The sequence below is a fragment of the Corella eumyota genome, chromosome 4, assembly GCF_963082875.1.
Source record: "Corella eumyota chromosome 4, kaCorEumy4.1, whole genome shotgun sequence".
NCBI classification, from domain to species: Eukaryota; Metazoa; Chordata; class Ascidiacea; order Phlebobranchia; family Corellidae; genus Corella; species Corella eumyota.
This window is the reverse complement of record NC_137493.1, coordinates 10000844-10017907: the sequence shown is the minus strand read 5'-3', so window position 1 is coordinate 10017907 and position 17064 is coordinate 10000844. Positions and strand designations below refer to the sequence as shown.

The 17064-nt window shown below is 28.2% G+C and overlaps 3 protein-coding genes across 3 annotated transcripts; 1 reads left to right on the top strand and 2 right to left on the bottom strand.

Moving 5' to 3' along the window:
- Positions 1 to 1973: 1973 nt before the first annotated feature.
- LOC145750387 (uncharacterized) lies at positions 1974 to 3901 on the bottom strand. The gene is made up of 2 exons (XM_082566414.1): positions 3457 to 3901; positions 1974 to 3390 (listed from the first exon to the last, which is right to left on the bottom strand). Exons 1-2 carry the CDS (start codon positions 3791 to 3793, stop codon positions 2222 to 2224), a joined length of 1506 nt encoding a protein of 501 aa, XP_082422540.1. The 5' UTR covers positions 3794 to 3901; the 3' UTR covers positions 1974 to 2221.
- Positions 3902 to 6413: 2512 nt separating this feature from the next.
- On the top strand, positions 6414 to 12870 carry LOC145749374 (transport and Golgi organization protein 1 homolog). The gene is made up of 15 exons (XM_082565122.1): positions 6414 to 6611; positions 6939 to 7070; positions 7947 to 8192; positions 8475 to 8552; positions 8615 to 8725; positions 8910 to 9050; positions 9129 to 9317; positions 9672 to 9740; positions 9953 to 10079; positions 10233 to 10371; positions 10482 to 10680; positions 10784 to 10925; positions 11074 to 11559; positions 11633 to 11688; positions 11807 to 12870. Exons 2-15 carry the CDS (start codon positions 6993 to 6995, stop codon positions 11861 to 11863), a joined length of 2118 nt encoding a protein of 705 aa, XP_082421248.1. The 5' UTR covers positions 6414 to 6611; positions 6939 to 6992; the 3' UTR covers positions 11864 to 12870.
- On the bottom strand, positions 12685 to 16309 carry LOC145749375 (axin interactor, dorsalization-associated protein-like). The gene is made up of 10 exons (XM_082565124.1): positions 16242 to 16309; positions 16047 to 16170; positions 14648 to 14705; positions 14420 to 14528; positions 14160 to 14232; positions 14007 to 14092; positions 13794 to 13919; positions 13529 to 13651; positions 13319 to 13436; positions 12685 to 13145 (listed from the first exon to the last, which is right to left on the bottom strand). The coding sequence occupies exons 2-10, from the start codon at positions 16151 to 16153 to the stop codon at positions 13049 to 13051; spliced, it is 897 nt and encodes a 298-aa protein (XP_082421250.1). The 5' UTR covers positions 16154 to 16170; positions 16242 to 16309; the 3' UTR covers positions 12685 to 13048.
- Positions 16310 to 17064: the final 755 nt, after the last annotated feature.

Genomic DNA, 17064 nt, shown 5'->3' with positions numbered 1-17064 from the left:
ACACATGCAGTTTTTGTAAACACATAGAGTTTTCCTACTAAAACCATACTGGGTTATATTAAATGTAATTATATGTTTTAAATTATTTTTTTACACTGTAAATACCATGGACAGTAATAGGGTTGCTATATTATTATAAATAAAATGCGACGTAATTTTTTTCTTTTACAATTTTGGTTTGATATTACGTCGACTTTTTATTGTATTTCTTTAAAATGTTTTTTTATTTATTGTCATTAACACTTTTCAGTCTATACTGGGCTTGGTAATCGCGCCATGACATACTCAAAATCTTTATGCAAACATTGAAACTTTTGGCATGTTTTAAATCATGATGTTGATTTTGTTATTTTTTTCCGTCGCCATATTGTATTATTTTTTGTATATTATATTTTCATTCACCTTCGTCAATGCGCAAAAACCCAAATAAAAAAAAATAAATAAACTTTAAGCGTAATGTCATTTGGTGGCGTAGAAAATAAGTCAGAAGAAAACGAAATTGTATAAGTATTACACCCTAAGTTATAAAAAATTCCCAAAGTAGTCCCATATTTAAATAAAACATATATTAGTGAATATTTTACGTTGTCGTAGTCTATAAAGCTGATAGCTTCAGTAGGTCTACGGCCAAGACAATCAAATGTCATGCCAAACCTCGCGTTAAAGCTTCATTTTATTGGCAAAAAATCGAAGGTGGGCACCAAACCGTTAATGCGTTAATCGTTGACAGACGAAATATGACTTTTTCGTTAAAACTTTTAAGTTAACTTTGAAAATCGGAAGCGGATTTCTTAACTTTTGTTACATTGATGTGCTTCCGTTACATAAAGTACGTAAGTACCAAAAATGTCTTAAATATACCAATTTTATGTGGTTCAATGACAACTTACGATTTAAAAAACGTTGTTTTCGAACAGAAAAATGATAACTCGTATACTTATATCGTAAACGGTGGCGTAACGAATTAAAAAATGTGACGAATGTGGCGCAATTTGGCTGTGTAACAAGAATATGAAGCAAACATTTACGTTATTTTAATAAGATTTGTTAATGAAATAAATCTACTTCTAATTACCTCTATATTACCCACATTTACACCAACTATATCCACGGCTACATTGCACAAAAGGGCGTTAACTATAATTACACTACTTTAAACAAAATCGCATATTTTAAACACCAAATGATTTCTATTAAATACTCTTTTATTTTTACATAAAACAAACCTAAAATTTGACTTAATTCAATATTACAATGATTTAAATTTTTTGTGCCTTTTGTGAGCACTTGAATCAGTCTTTACAGTAGGTAATTTAGTTACCGCATTTCTCGTTGCATCAGATGGCAGCAAGCTCGCATTGTTTTTTGGTTGGTAAAACGAGAGTTTGTGTCAAGAAGGTGGTTTTAAGTATTTTATTTTGTTTGTAAACTTAAAATGAGTTACAATTTGGTAATATTTGTTGATATTTTTAATTATTAATTTTTACTGTCCTAAAGCACAGTTTGCGCGTATAACAGCGCGCGTAAAATTGATATTGCCCCAGAGTTTAAGCAGAACCGGGATAATCGTTGGCTTAAGGCTAGGAAAGCCTTTGTGTTATATTAAATGCGAAGTGTTTTCCTACAGTTTGTCACATTATCAATCTTTTAGTTTAATCACTTATAAGTTACCGGATATTACCTCATTTTTTGTTGCAGGTAACACAAAACAATAAAAACGTCAAAATACACCCGCAACAATATACCTAATATTTAAAATAACAACACTGCTTAACCTGGTAAAATTACCGTACAAAAAAGACTTACAATATTAATATTTATTCTCCAATGTTAAGTGTTAAAATAAAAGATAAATATAAATACCGTATCAAGATAGTATTGCACAATATATAGCAACTTACATAATTAGTATAGTAATTTACATACTAATTTTTACAATTTTTTAAAGAAAATATTTTTAAAATGGCGGTGTAATTGTGCAAAACATAAAAATACAAAGTATATGGTCTAAAAAAGTCACTTTTAAAAAATAATTTATTACACATAACACAACATTGGAATAAATGATGTAGTCAAAAATATTATATATATAAATACTTAAAAAATTTCTAAATATATGCTGTTTCTAAAATACTAAAAGCTATTAAAAAAAACTTATTCAAAAAGTCTGGAGTACAATAAAACTTAAAAATATAAATAAGAATTTAGAAAGAATAAAATATTAGGGAATATCAGAGTAAATATCATCTGAACTCGCATTTGGTTGATAACCACCCGATCCATCAGTGTAAATATCATTCCCACCTTCGAACACCTGGCATTTCAATGAACCAACATTTTCAGACGTATAAATTTCATCGTCCTTATCTTGATAATTATAAGATTTATCAACAACCCCATCCGTATAAATACTATCATCACCCAGAATAGTTTTTACTTCTGGTACAGTATTAGTATTCTTTAAATTAATCTTAGCAAAAGATGGTACCATGGAACTAAATGGAGAAGCTGGTTGTCTAGGTTTGGGTCCCCTTTCTTTCTCTTTTTCAGGTGTGATATTTAAAGTATTTGAATCTAAATTTACAAAAACATCCATTTTGTTCTCATTTAAAGCATTGGCGGATATTGCAAACCATGTTTGACTTGTTATTTTTTCCTTTGAATACATTAAATCTGGGCTCTTCGTCATCAAATTAAAGCCACCAGTGTTTTTTGTTGGTAATTCTTCACCAAGTTCAAGTAAATTCTTTGACAGTGTGGAGACAAATCCATCATAGGATTGCAAATCTTTTTTTTTTAAACTTAAGCCAACTGTTAAATTAAATTCTAAAGAAACTTCATTAGTTGCTTTCCTGGTTGAAGATGTTTCTTGTTGGGGTGAATAATTATAAATTTTATTTGAAGGCAGGGGTGGTGGAGGATTGCTAGGCATACTCGGATGTAAGGGCGGCGCAAATGATGGTTTAGATGGCACCCTTGATGGCAAAATGTTTGCTTGAAGCCGTCTTGGATTTCGTGGAGGTATAGATGTTGGTGGTGGTGGCATAACTTTGGATTCTTTCCCAGAATAAGAGGACTCATTAAAGTTTTGAAGCTTTTTTGCACCAACAAATCCTGTAAAGGAATATATTTCACTTGTGGCAGATACAACTGTTGCAGCTTTTGAAAATTTTGAAATATCAGACTGGATACCCTCCAATTTTGATTTATTTGGATAAAAAATAGATTCTTTTGGTAATTTTATTATCTTGGAAATTATCGAATCCCCAAAATATGCCCAATTTTGTCGATTCAGTGCATCAAGAGCTGATGTAACAAAATGATGCTGATCCTCTTCCTTTGGTAAACTGGCAGCTTCTAACATTAATGCTCTGGAATTTATTTCATCTCCTAAAAACAAGTAAATAAGAGCTATATTCATTTTCACCTCGCTAGCATACAATTTGCAGTTCATACTAAGTTGTGTGTAATCAATAAATGCATTTGCTCTCAAACAAGTAAAACTTTGATTAAAACTAGTCAATGCAATTTCAAGTTTATCCAAATAGGCCTGAGCAATGCCTAATTGAAAATGGCCAACTGCCAGGTATCTGTCCCTTGTAATACATTTTTTAAATGCATCTTCAGCTTGAACATATTCGTTCACGTGTAAATAGCAACAGCCAAGATTGAAATAAATGCCAGCATATGGATTTTCGATTTGATGGAAAATCGAAATTGCTGTTATCCAATCTTCCTTTTCACATGCTTTTACCCCGTCAATATGATACAATATACTTTGCTTAGTTGTCATTTTGCTCTTAAGTCTTGTCTATCGAATATCTAATACAAAAATATTCGTTGAACTAAAATTTCAAAACAATAGGTTACTACAAACTAGTTGCAAACCTTTCACGTATAAGTCTGCAAGAAACCAATGTGAAAATATCCGAGACCAGCCTTTTAAACAGTTTTATACTTAACTTGTAACCGAAACAGGACAATATTTATTTTGAAGGAAGAGTTGTAACTATACTACACGTGTCTTAATGAAAATCAAACATGCTGACAAAATTTAACCACCATCTTTCTGCGGGAAAGGCAAGCTTGCGCTTTTTTTGAAACATTGTGTCAGAATTGGGTGTACAGCAAAAATAATACAAAAAGTTGTGTCACAGACTAAAATTGTGTGTTGCTACTTAACTAAGACAGACCGACTTAAAAAAGCAATTTTGTGTTTAACAATTTCTGGTTTTGGTTGTTTGTATATTGAAATATGAAAATCGGTGTTAAACTTCTAAATTTTGTTCATTTAGGATTATAATATCCGTAACTTAAATAGGAATATTTTTTTTTCTATAATTGCAATTTAAAGTGCCCTCAAGAACAATTTTTAATTTATTGCACTTTTTTATAATTTTTTTATGTAATAATTATTAAAAAACATAAACATGCACAGTTAATGGCTATTTTATTGTCATTGCAAAAAAATAAAACAGATATTTTTAAAATGTGTTTGTTTAAAGAAAAGCGTTTTGTTGCACCATTATAAGTTATCCGTATTGACTGCTTACATTAATGCAGAAAAGTCCTGACTTTATAATTTTTAATGTGTTTGTTGTACGCAATGTTTCGCAACACTTAGTCTTAAAATTGTATTAATTTCATGATTGTTAATTTAACATACATGTCAAGCTTTATTTCTTTTACAAAAATCAATTTAACATACCGGTCTTCCTACAACACTTAAAACAGCGAGTTTTATCCGTTACTGTTTTTTTATATTATTTAACCATGCTTAAAGTGTGTAACTTAAATTCTCGTAATCAGCTCATTTACGCCCCTTAAAAGAAAAACAAAACACGTCATTGAATTAATTACACACATTCCTTAATTTGCCACCTTAAAATGCTAAACATTTATTCTCTTTTAGTTTTTTGTATCAGCTAAGTTTTATCTATTTAAATAAGATTTAACGTACTAAATTAGAAAAATTTGATTTAAAAATTTGAGTATAAATACATTGTAAAAACTGCTTTAAACAAACAATTTTTTTATACCCAATACAAATTAAATACAACTTTTTTAAGATTTTGTTAAATATTACAAAGGATATTTTTAAGTAATAACTTAGTTTCAAATAAAAAATGATTAATTTTAAATTATGTTATAGTTAAATACGACCCATAAACAAAGAAGAATTTTAAGCATAAACGTAATGTACTTAAAACACACAGTGTTTGAACTAAACTACTTTATGTTATTTTTATTCTTGCAACAAATGATTTAAAATAAAATAATTTTTCGACGTTGTTTAAGTAAGTGTTTTTTTATTTTTGTTTCATTCTAATGTATTTGAACAAAAAAACACAAGATTTAATGATGAGTTTTAAGGTTTTCGGTTTGCTGCACGTTCGCATGTCATAGTTGTTAATAATAAAGTAACGCAACTCGCTAAAGTTATGGATTGCTTTGCTAAATACAATTTTGACTTTCTACATTAATTACAACTTGTATATATATTTATAAGAACTTTTTTTACACAATTATTTTATTATTTTTTTAAAGGTTTCAATACAATCTTCATTCATTTTCCGTTTTCTTCATTTTTCGTTTCCTCATTTTTTGGTTCCTTCATTTTCCGTTCCTTCAATTACCGTTCCTATATTTTCCATTTTTTTAAATTCCGGATACCCATGAAAATAGGGTTTTTATAACCCCAATTTGTGACGTCACTTGTGATGCTAATAGTACATTAATACAAAGTTTAAAATAAATTAAAGCGCCACGATAGGTGAGTTGTTAAAACCCCCAGTTTGTGATGTCACTTATGTTGAATATTATGCGTAAATTCAAAGTTTACACCTGCATTTGACCCCTTTTTAATATTTTTTTTACTTTTTGGAAAGTATGTTGTTGTTAAATACGTTGTCCCCAACAAAATATAAAAAATAAATCGAAGCGCCATTATAGGTAAGTTGTTAAAAGTCTCAATTTGTGATGTTACTTATAATTATTATATTACAAAAATACTAAGTTACCACCTTTATTTGACTACTTTCTAACATTTTGTCCACATTAACAAAAGTATGTTGTTGTTTGGTACGTTGTTTTTCATAAAATATGCAAAATAAGTTGAAGCGCCATCATAAGTCTGTTGTTAAAACTTTTAAATTGTGACTTCACTTTTGTTGCGCTTTATACGGAAATACAAAGTTTAAACCTGTATTTGACCACTTTGTAATATTTTGTTAACTTTTTTAAATGTAAGGGGGGTATTTTATGTCTAAATTTTTTTATTGTACGATTTAAAACTATTTGGAATCAATATTTTTAATGCATATACGCCCACGCAAAATTCTCTGCTACTCTCTGGCAGAAAGACAGTGGTAATATGGAACTCCGCGTTTTAAGTAGGGCCACGTATTTCGTATTCTGCATATTATTTTTTTGTAAACAAATTAGAAATCCATGTTAAACGTGTAGGAATTTGAATCAAATCGTTAAAAAAGACTGAAACAAAATGCAACTAGCCGACTAGTGTAGCTAATATAACGTTGTTTAAATACCGCGATGTAATTTTTCTAGCTAGTGTGAAGTTCTTTAGATAATTGGCAGCGTCTGGTGTAGCGGTAAGAACACTTGTCTGTCTGTTACACTACCATCTGACCATGACGTGGATTCAATTTCCACTCTTCTCATTCTGTAGCGCTCTTAAGTAAGGCGCTATAAACGGTAACTCCTGCTGAGCCAGCACTAATCAGCAACATAAGTATTTGTGAAATATTATTATTTATAATATGGGCAATTAAGGATAAAGATATATATAAATAAAAGATAGCGAAATGTAACTAACAGACTAACGCTTAGAGCGTTGCTGTATAAAAACTGCTATCTTTCAGATGTAGGGTCAGAACGTTTATCATATAATCTGACAATTGTTTTCGTTTTGCGTTTAGCTTATATGCCTATTACATTGGCAGACTGGTGCTTTAGATTTAGAAATATATAACATGGATTCTCTTCTTGTTGCTAATTTAAATGCAGCATTGCATGAAACTTATTCCAAAGCTTGTGAAATATTTACATTTGTAAGTAAACATTTAAATTTTTTTTGTTTGGTTTAATAAAATATATAGAGTTTAACAATTCAAATAGATAATTAGTCCGTAGCCAGACAGACGACTTGAGATTATTATTTAAAACAGCGCCAAGATCCTTTTAATTGCCATAAAAAAAATTTTATTTGATTATAAAAAGTCTGAATAGTATTCAAAATGACATAAGCAATAAATATTTTAGTTTTTGATTACATAAAAACTGTGTTATTAATCAATCTCATTGTCAAAATTTTAAAAGTGTTCAAAAAACTAAAAGAGTTAGGTACCGTTGCTCTATTCTTCTTTACAAATATAAACTTTAAATAAATAAATGTACACCTGTAGTTAAAATAGAAATAATCAAAACAAGCCTTTGTAATATAATCCATTATCTAAAAAAAACAACAAATGTCTTTAGCAAAGAAAGCATTGGTTATACCAATGGTCTACTTACATAGCAATAGAATTAAAGATTTTAGAAGATTGGTTAGAATGTATGTAGAAAAAAAAGTTTGCCTTTTTGTCATCTCTTTTGTCTTATTGTAACCAAAGCAATTTATTTTTTAAATACCAAGTTAATTAAAAATTATATTAATAAATGTTAAGGATGTATAGTTTTTGTCAAAAATTAATAACATGTGTAAATAATTTTTATATCTTAACAAAATTTTATAAATATAACATATCACTTTATAAACAATAATAATATAACTAAAACAGTATATGTAAAGAGCCAGGTTTTCCATTTGTTAATGCGCTATTTAAACCATTATTGTTCAATTAAGAAGGTATATAAAAGAAAATTTACAATTTATATAATTTAAAAGTTGAGGTTAAAGTTTATTATTTATAAAAAAATTTTTTTAGTGGCTGTCTTTACTTCCTAAAAAATATCAAAATGATATTTATGGAGTTCCTTGGCCAGTTATTTTACTTACTCTTTTTATTGGTTTTACTTTGATCTGGTTGATTTCATGGAGATCTTCAACAAAAAATAGAAGAAATAAAGAAACCTTAGTGATTAAGGAAATAAACAAGTTGAAAAGTCAAATGGAAATAACGGTCAAAGAAAAATTAGAAAAAGAAAATAAATTAAAAACTGCTCGAGTTGAAGTAAGTATCTTTTACTTAAGCTTAGTTAGTTAGTTAATTGTTTAAAACTAGTCTATATCCAACCTACAGTTGGCATTTTAAAATGTTAAAGTATGGTCGCAATTTGTAATTTATATAAATTGCTACTTACCGAGAACAGCAGTTTTTTTTGTAGGTCTATAAATTGAACTTGAATGTATATATTTATATAAATGTTTTCGAACAGGTTCAATTATATATAGAATTAAAATTTGTAACTTTTTTTAGAAAATGTTTGTTTCTAACTGTTTTTTGGTATTTCAGTTAGAACTACACTTCGAAAATGTTAAAGAAGAACGACAAAGAAATGATTTAGCACTTGAAGAAATAGCACAATTGCAGGTCTGAAAATTGTTGAATTTTAGTGCATTTATAGATAAATAACTATGAATGTTTTGTTTTAGGAAAATGTTAAAGCACTATCACATCAGAACAAACAAGTATGGAAAGAAAAAATGGCCTTTGACGAACAAATGAAATCTATAGTTTTGGAAAAGGAGGATGTTTTACAAAAAGTTTTAATTTACTTATTTTTGATTTTTTATTTAAAATAAATTTTTATTATTTAAAGATTAAAGTTCGGTGTGTAGTTTAAGTAAAATGTATAGTAGGGCCTAAACCCCTAAAAAAGTTTAATTTAAAAATATGTATATATTTTATACTTATATTAGTAATTAAGTTAAGTTAAAATATTTTTAGTTGCACCAAGCTAACACCAACATAAAACAACTCAACAGTCATCTTTTAAAAAACGAAAAAGTTATAACGTGTCTTAAAAAAGAGCTTAAGGAAAATCAAAAAAAAGACAAACAAGGTAGAAAAGAACTTGAAGAAGCAAAGGTAATAAAAGAGAAATTTGCTTTTTATGCATTTATATTATAAAGTACATTACTTGACCATTTTTTAAATTTGGTCTAGAATCATTTGACACAAGAAGAACATAGAGTTGAACAAATTGCAAAATTAAAAGAAGATTTGGAAAAAAAAGAACACAAAATGAAAATACAAATTACAGATTTATGTGAAAATCTTGATAAAACAAAAAAAGAAAATGAAACAAAAGTTAAAGAAAGTGAAATTTTTAAGGACCGTTTGCTACAACTTAGGGTAAATTTTAACCAAATTATAAAATATTATTTCACTCTTGTGCACAAATTCACACAAAATAAGGAAAAACTAAGTTAGAAGTGGACTGTTTGTTTTGTTTTAATAAAACTTCAATTATTCTATCATGTTTGTCCTATATTAGGTACACTGGCGTTGATCCTAGGGTTGTAGAGGGACCATGCGCCCCATTTTTTTTTCAGCAAAGATTTTACTATTTTTTGGCACCCTTTAATTTAATTAATTTTTTTTTAGGATTAAAGCCCATAATCAGAAAAAATCTATTTTTTTAAGGTTCTTAAATTTTTGGAAATTAATTTTAAACCCAATTTTATATTACTATAATAATACTTTTAGGGAGTAAAAGAAGGTTTAACTGTTGACGAGGATGATGATTTGTATCAGGAAGAACTTAAAAACAAACAAGTAAGTTAAGCAGTAAAATACTATTTTTCGGACAAGTTTTTATGAAACTAAATTAAGCGTTTGTTTAGCATAAAAAAACAGATTTTAATTTAAAATTGAAATTAAAATGACATAAATTGTGAATGACATAGTTACATAAATTTTATGTTTATCAAAAAATCAAAATATTTATTTTTCTGCTTAAAACAGTTTTCTGTTATTACCTTTTGCAGAAGGAGAAGTTTAATGAATTGATAAATGTCTCACAAATTCAACAAAGATTAAAACAAATAAAGATTGACAAAGAAAGAATTCAATTCGAACTAGAAGCGGAAAAAAATAGTCGTAAAGAAACAGAGGGTATACACATACTTTTGTTATACTATTTAACATGTGGTTAGACTATTCCTTTAAACCTGATTTTAACTGCAACCATTTTTTTTAATTTTGCATTTATGGTATTTTGTTTTCGAAAATTATTCTTATTAAAAAAAGTAATGTTATGGTTAATAGCCAAGGTATGTGAATTGAAAACAAAAAGTGAAACTGAAAAAAATGTTATAATCAATGCTGAGAGAGACTTGCAACTTCTACGTGCAAAACTTACTGTCATGCAAGAATTTTATGCAAAAAGAGAAGTGGAAATGCAAGGGTAAAAAATCACGTTTAAACAAGTGTGATTATGTAACTATATATTGATAGGAATTTTTTTAAAAACTAACACTATTGTGCGTTTATAAAAGTTAACAATGATATCTTTAGCAAACTTGGAAGGGAGCAAACTGAGCGAAAAGAAAATGAATCAAAATTTGTTGAACGAAGTGACATGTCTCAACAACTACAAAAACAACTTGATATTTATCGAAAAATGGTGAAAGATTCTAAAAAAGAATACTACGAATCTGAAAAACAACAGAAAAATGAAATAAATCAGTTTGAGAAAAAAGTTCATACTAACTGGGTATTCTGCTGTAACCAAATTTTTTTTATTTTTGTTTAAACCTATCTGTAGAACTTAGTATGGGATAAATTTATAAATTTTTTTGTGTATTACTATCAATTAGCTTGCAAGCAAGGAGGCAGAAAGAAAATTAGATGAAGCAAAAAGAGAAGTTAATGGATTAAGATTTAAAGTTTCAGATTTACAGCAAAAATTATACAGAAAAGAAGAACTTCCATTTTTTGTGAAACCACATTCTATACATGGTAATTCATTTTAAATATTTGTAAATATAATTGGTTTAATACTTTCACCTTAATAAAAAATTATAGGTATATCATTTAACAATATATATTTAAAAGGTTTTATATATTCTTTTAAAAATCCCTGTATTTATTCTCTGTGTGCTTCTAGGGCCCCCGTTTCATGTTTCTCCACGTCCCTCTTCGATCGGCCGCCAAAGCCCCAACGGAAGTCTACATGAACATATTTCTTTGAATCGGCCAGAACGTCCTCCAAGCCTCCGTAGCTTACCACGGAGGCAACCATCACAAGAACCCTTTGGTTTAAATTATGGACCCCCACAACCCTGTATTGGTGATGGCTCTCCAGAAGTTAAACCCCATTTGTTAAATGACCCAGAACATCCAAATTTTAGAAAGGGACCACCTTTTAATTTTAGTGATAATCCAATACCACCTGAATTCAGGAATAGACCTCCTCTTTTCAGAAATAAGGAAATGAGTGGACCTCTCCAACAAATTGTTGATAGACCATCTCCTATGTATGGTGGTAAAATACCTCAAGTTATAGGAGGTCCGCCTTTATTTAGAAATGACCTACAGGACACTCGTTCAGGGAAATCCCCTGGAGACAATAGAACAAGTATACAGAAAGCAGGTATTATGGTATTTTCTTTTTTTTTGCCTAATTGAATTGAACATTTGTTAACAATATTTAGTTTATATTCTAGGTTCCAATATAAATGGACCTGCTATGACTTCATCACCTTACTTGGAACATCCAACGGTAACCTTTAAGTTTAATTTATTTTTGCTAACCTGGCATTACAACCTTGTGTTCTTTAAATTCATTTTTAGTTTATATTTTTAAAAATATTTCGATTTTGTTCTACCATTTGTTTTAGGCATTACCAGGGACATTTCAACGTCCTCCTTCAGCTCGCACCTTAGACATGCCTTAACATCCTTTTAGCTTGTATCCATAAAGACCATTGGCCCCAATTAACAATACCCACTTTAATTTATTAAGAAAAAATTATATAGATTTAGGTTTTATAAAAGGACATGAGACCTTACTTTAGTTAAAGTTACTTTCTTAGTTTGATCCAAAACATGATTAAACAGCAAAATGTTGTGTATTTTTAAAATGTGTTAGTCAAGTTATTGTAATCCCTGCTACTAATATGGCAATTTTATGTTCATGAAAATATCATTAATCATCTTTAGCATGTGTTTGGATTTTAAATGTCTGGTGTCAGTGTTGGTAACAAATATTAGGTTTATACTTATAGTTAATGGGACAACTAAATTATTGTTCTACGTGCAATTGCAACAAGTATATTCAAGCTTTTGTTGGTCAATATAATTTTGTTATATAAAATATTAGATTGTGCAATAAAATTTTAAAACACTACCAGTACATTATTTTTCCAAATTAACATAAAACTATTTTTCTAGTGTTTTTTTGTTATTTTATAGCTGCATCTAATACGAATTTATTATTTAAAAAAGGTTTAACCTTATTTAATTTTTTGACATAATTAAGAGTTGATTTAGAAAAATAAATTGCTATTTATTTTAATAATATTACTGTGGCCAATTTTGTAAGTTAATTTACAAAGAACGGATCTTTAAAATATCTTGTGTTATGTATATTTTTTTAATATCTAAAAGTGGTATTGGTGTGCTGTGTTTCATAGTGTGTTTTAGAAAAATTGGTTATAATTTTAACACAAATATTAAGATAAAATTTAGTTTATTTATTAATTTCTAAAGGCAATAAATCAAGTAGTTTTAAAATAAAACAATTAGTGAGGTGTTCACTGTAAAAAAAAATTGTTTAAAAGGCTAAAAATATTGTATTTAAGGTATGTCTTTTAAATAGATAAAATTTGTAAATGTACAAATGGGTATTAATTACAAATACCCTTTCCCCCCCAAATAAAATACAATAAATAATTGTTTCACAAATTAAATATAACACGATTGCGTAATATATAGGGTAGGTGGTATAAATTTTTGAAATTCTATAAACTTGCAATAAAAAAAAAACATTGATTTAATAACTTTTTTGGTATAAATTACTTTGTTAGAAGTTAACGATATTAATAGAAAGTGCTTTCTATAGATAATATACTGCAGTAATATTACATTTCACTTACATTAAGGTTCAAGTGAAGAAATAAAGGTTTAGAGGTCAATAAAGTTAATTTCTTCCGGCGAAAATCAATTGGCTTCTTATATCTAAAAAATTTATTAGTAAAGCAAAAAACAACTTGGTATTCAGAACAATTAAAAACATCTGGTTAATGTTTAAAAACACAAGTAAATTTATTACAGACTGTGCTCAAAATTTTGGGAAAAGTAAAAAAAATTTGTTATCTAAAACCAAAGAGAAAATGGTACTATAAACTTACAATTCAATACAGCAGGGGCCTTGCTTAAGTTCATCAACTTCCATAAAAGAATAACATTTTAATTTTGTTGCTCTCTGTTTTGGTTTGTAATGATGTAATGCAAAGTATATGGCAGTACCTGACATTTGTCAAAAATCAGTAAATTTGTTTACATTTATTTTCTAGTGAAATACTAACATGTGACATTGCAAAATACAAAACACCAATCACCTCTTTGGATATTCTCTAAATACATTTGGATTTCAACATCTAGGTTGAAAGTTATAACCTTTTCATCCCTATTAGTTGATGCAGGAGTTGTTTGTGTTTGGCATAAATCTACTCCAGATAAATCTAGATATAATAATTTTCACTAGAAGGTAACAGGCTCATGATCATAGTGTACAAAACTTCATTAATCAATTTTAAATAAGCAGCTTTTTTTAAATATTGATATGAAATTGAACAAAAGTTTTAACAAAACCATGTAAATAACCTTTGCATGAAACAACCATGTATGGATCAATCAGTTGAGACGCATTTTTAAGTCCAATTTTTATTAAAGTAACAGTAAGTGTTCTATATCCAGGTTGAGAGGAAAGTTTTGGTAAAAGACTGCTTACTAAAAAAAAAAAATATAAAGATCCAGATTTTTGTTATAGATATCATAAAAATAAATCTAGTATTTTAAATGTATATCAATAATTACCTCCAGTGTTTTCTATATTAAACTTATCTATGGAATTTGGGTCAACAGTTTGAACAGAAGAAGGAGCAAGCAATACAGAATTTTCTCTAAAAAGTAATTTGGTTACAGTAAACCAGTGTTGTAATTTAACATAGAATTTTCGGTTTAAAATACCTAGCGCGTTCAACTTGCATGCTTATTTCAACTGGAATTTGCAGTGAAGATGAATTAAGCAAATCCTTTAAAACTAAAAAAATAAAAAACAGTAATCATAAAATTGTGTTAAAATTTTCTTTGTCAAAGGTGTTTAAACAATAAAAATTTACAAAATCAGTTTTATTTTTATTCTATTAATAAAAATATACTTAAGTTGATTAAAAATAAAATATAAAATGGTAGATTCTTGACTCTCATTACAATTTAAAAATTGTTACTTGGCAAAAGTTTTTTTATATCTTCCAATTTTATCGTTCTGATTTCATTTGTTGATTGAAGAGCCTTTGCCCGCAGCTCCAAACATGATGAAATCCTTTCAGCGACTTTCTAAAATTAAAAACAAAAAAAACATTTTAGTAAACATAAATTAATATGCAAATTACAGTTTAACTATTTTTTAAAACAATGTTAACAAATTTATGAACAATTTAAAAAAAATCAATTACGGTTTGCTCTTCATCCAATTCAAGTGTAGGCAACTTGAAGCAAATTTTTTTTGAAAGGCTGTGTTTAATAAAAAGCAATAAATTTAAAAACTTAAGGAAGTTTAAACATAGCCATGGAACACGCCATTGTGCTGTTTGTTGCTTAGTTTAAAACAAAGAAAATATTACATCTATGTTAAAAAATTTATAAAATTTGACATGATCCAGTAAAAAAATGGTGGTAGAAACTACAGTCTGTGGGAAATGTAATAAACAAAAACCATAAGAAGTACACTAATGTTGATTTATTGCATTTTTTTTGTTTGTGTAATGACTAACAAATTATTTTAAAATTTAGCACAAACAAATAACAATCGTTTCTTATAACAAAAAAAATATCCAAAACGTAGTCCCAAATCAGCAGCCATTATACAAACTCTGCCTCATACCCTTGTGTAATGTGACTATTACACATATCTAGCAGACAAATTGTGCAAGGCTGTGTTTTTAATTAATATTTAGACCTTTCGCATGAGTGATGGTAATAATTTAATTATTACATGATCAGGTGCATATGTGCATGACTTGAACCTGACCAGCCTGACAGAAAAGTAAACTGCAAAACTTAAGGCCTTTCAAAGAATATATGTTTTCGGCATTAAAATCCTAGCAAGTGGGCTAAAATTTTATTGTAAAATAAAAAAACTATTATAAAAGCTATTTTGTTATACCTTGCTGGTAAAAATTAATAAATGAGAATAAGAGTTCTAAGGCAAAGTTTCCTAACCTTTCTCTGTAACCAAGAATCTTAAAATATCTTTGCATGTTACAAAGGGTAACTTAGTGATAAATAGAAAAGCAGAGTTTTCTTTTTGACATGGACCGCATAGTATATTCGTTGGAATGCTTAAGGAATGGCGCTAAAAATGCAATAAACTCCTGCTGACCCAACTTAAAAATCCCAACCTGCCCAAGGCAACTCGACGCTGGGTCTGGGTAACTGATGTTACTCTATTGGGTTGTAAAGTCGACTACGACGAGAATTTTTACAACGAGAATAAACAGAAAATAAAAAAGTTAAAAAAAAGTTAGTTGATCACCCAGTCTGGAAAGTAGGTTCGATGAGATCTCGTGCGTACAAGCGTAAAAAAATGCGTGACCGTGCGTGCACGCTTACCAGCGTGTTTTAGGCGTCAATACTGTAAGTGCACATTTTTTTAAGACACCATCATGCAAAATGCTAATTCCAGGCGTGCATTTTTTTTAATGAAAAAAATCTCGTGCGTGCACCCTGCCCTACTTTCCAGACTGGTTGATCACAAACACAACCCTAGCTGACTAGTAAATCATAAAGAGTATGCACTTCATAAAGTAACATAATAACTAAATTATTAAAAATATATGCAATTTGTTTACTTACCTGACATATTCATTTGCAGCTTCTACAAGTTGTCCCCACGAATCAAAATCAATAGCTTTATTTAGGCTTTGGTGCCATTTATTTAGCAAGTTTTCTTTTGTGGCCATATTTAAAAAAATGGCATCTTTATAAAAAAAATGGTAATATTATCAATTAAAATTTAATCTAATGATAATTTGAAACTAAAATACGTACAGAATCAAGGAACTTCTTTGTTTCTGGTTTTAAAAATAATAGGTTTTGGTATCCAGGAGAAAATCAACGCTTAAATATGTGGGAAATTCCCTCATTCCAGTGTTGCCGGAGTATTTGCTAAAAAGAATTTCTGTCAAGTTGACATAAAACCATTTTACCTATTAAACATTTTATTCAAATCATATAAAACTAAACCATAAGTAAGCTGTGAAAACAAATCGATATAAAAAACATTTGCTTAAGTGGACATGGGTGTACCTATAGAGATACTAATATATACATAACAAAGTGTTTAAACTTTACTGTATTTCACTGTAACTTTTGGTCCCTTAAGTCTAAATTTTAGTATGTTGTAGAATATCACAATGCGTTCCAGGCCACCTATTTACAAAATTTAATTATCTCTTTATAAAAGGTGACTGTTTATTGAAATGTAAAGGTCGTCATCAAGTTTTTAAATTTTAGTCAGTTGTATGTCATAATATAACTCACTTGAAAACGGGTTAATAAATAAGTTTTTGTTTATTTATTATAATTCAGTGATTGTTTATTTATTAAAAATCAAAGATTGATATTCATTATTTCAAATAATGTATATTATAATATTAGTAGTTTCAAAACATATTAAAAAAGAATTTTTTGTTTGTTTATTTCATTTAAATTGCTGTTTTTTTTTATTAAATATTTATTATAATTGAGTGCTTGTTTATTTATTAAAAATCAAAGATTAATATTCATTATTTAAAATAAGGTATTGTGATAAATATAAATAATTTTCCTACGAAGTCACAGTATAATATATATTATAATATTAGTAGTTTCA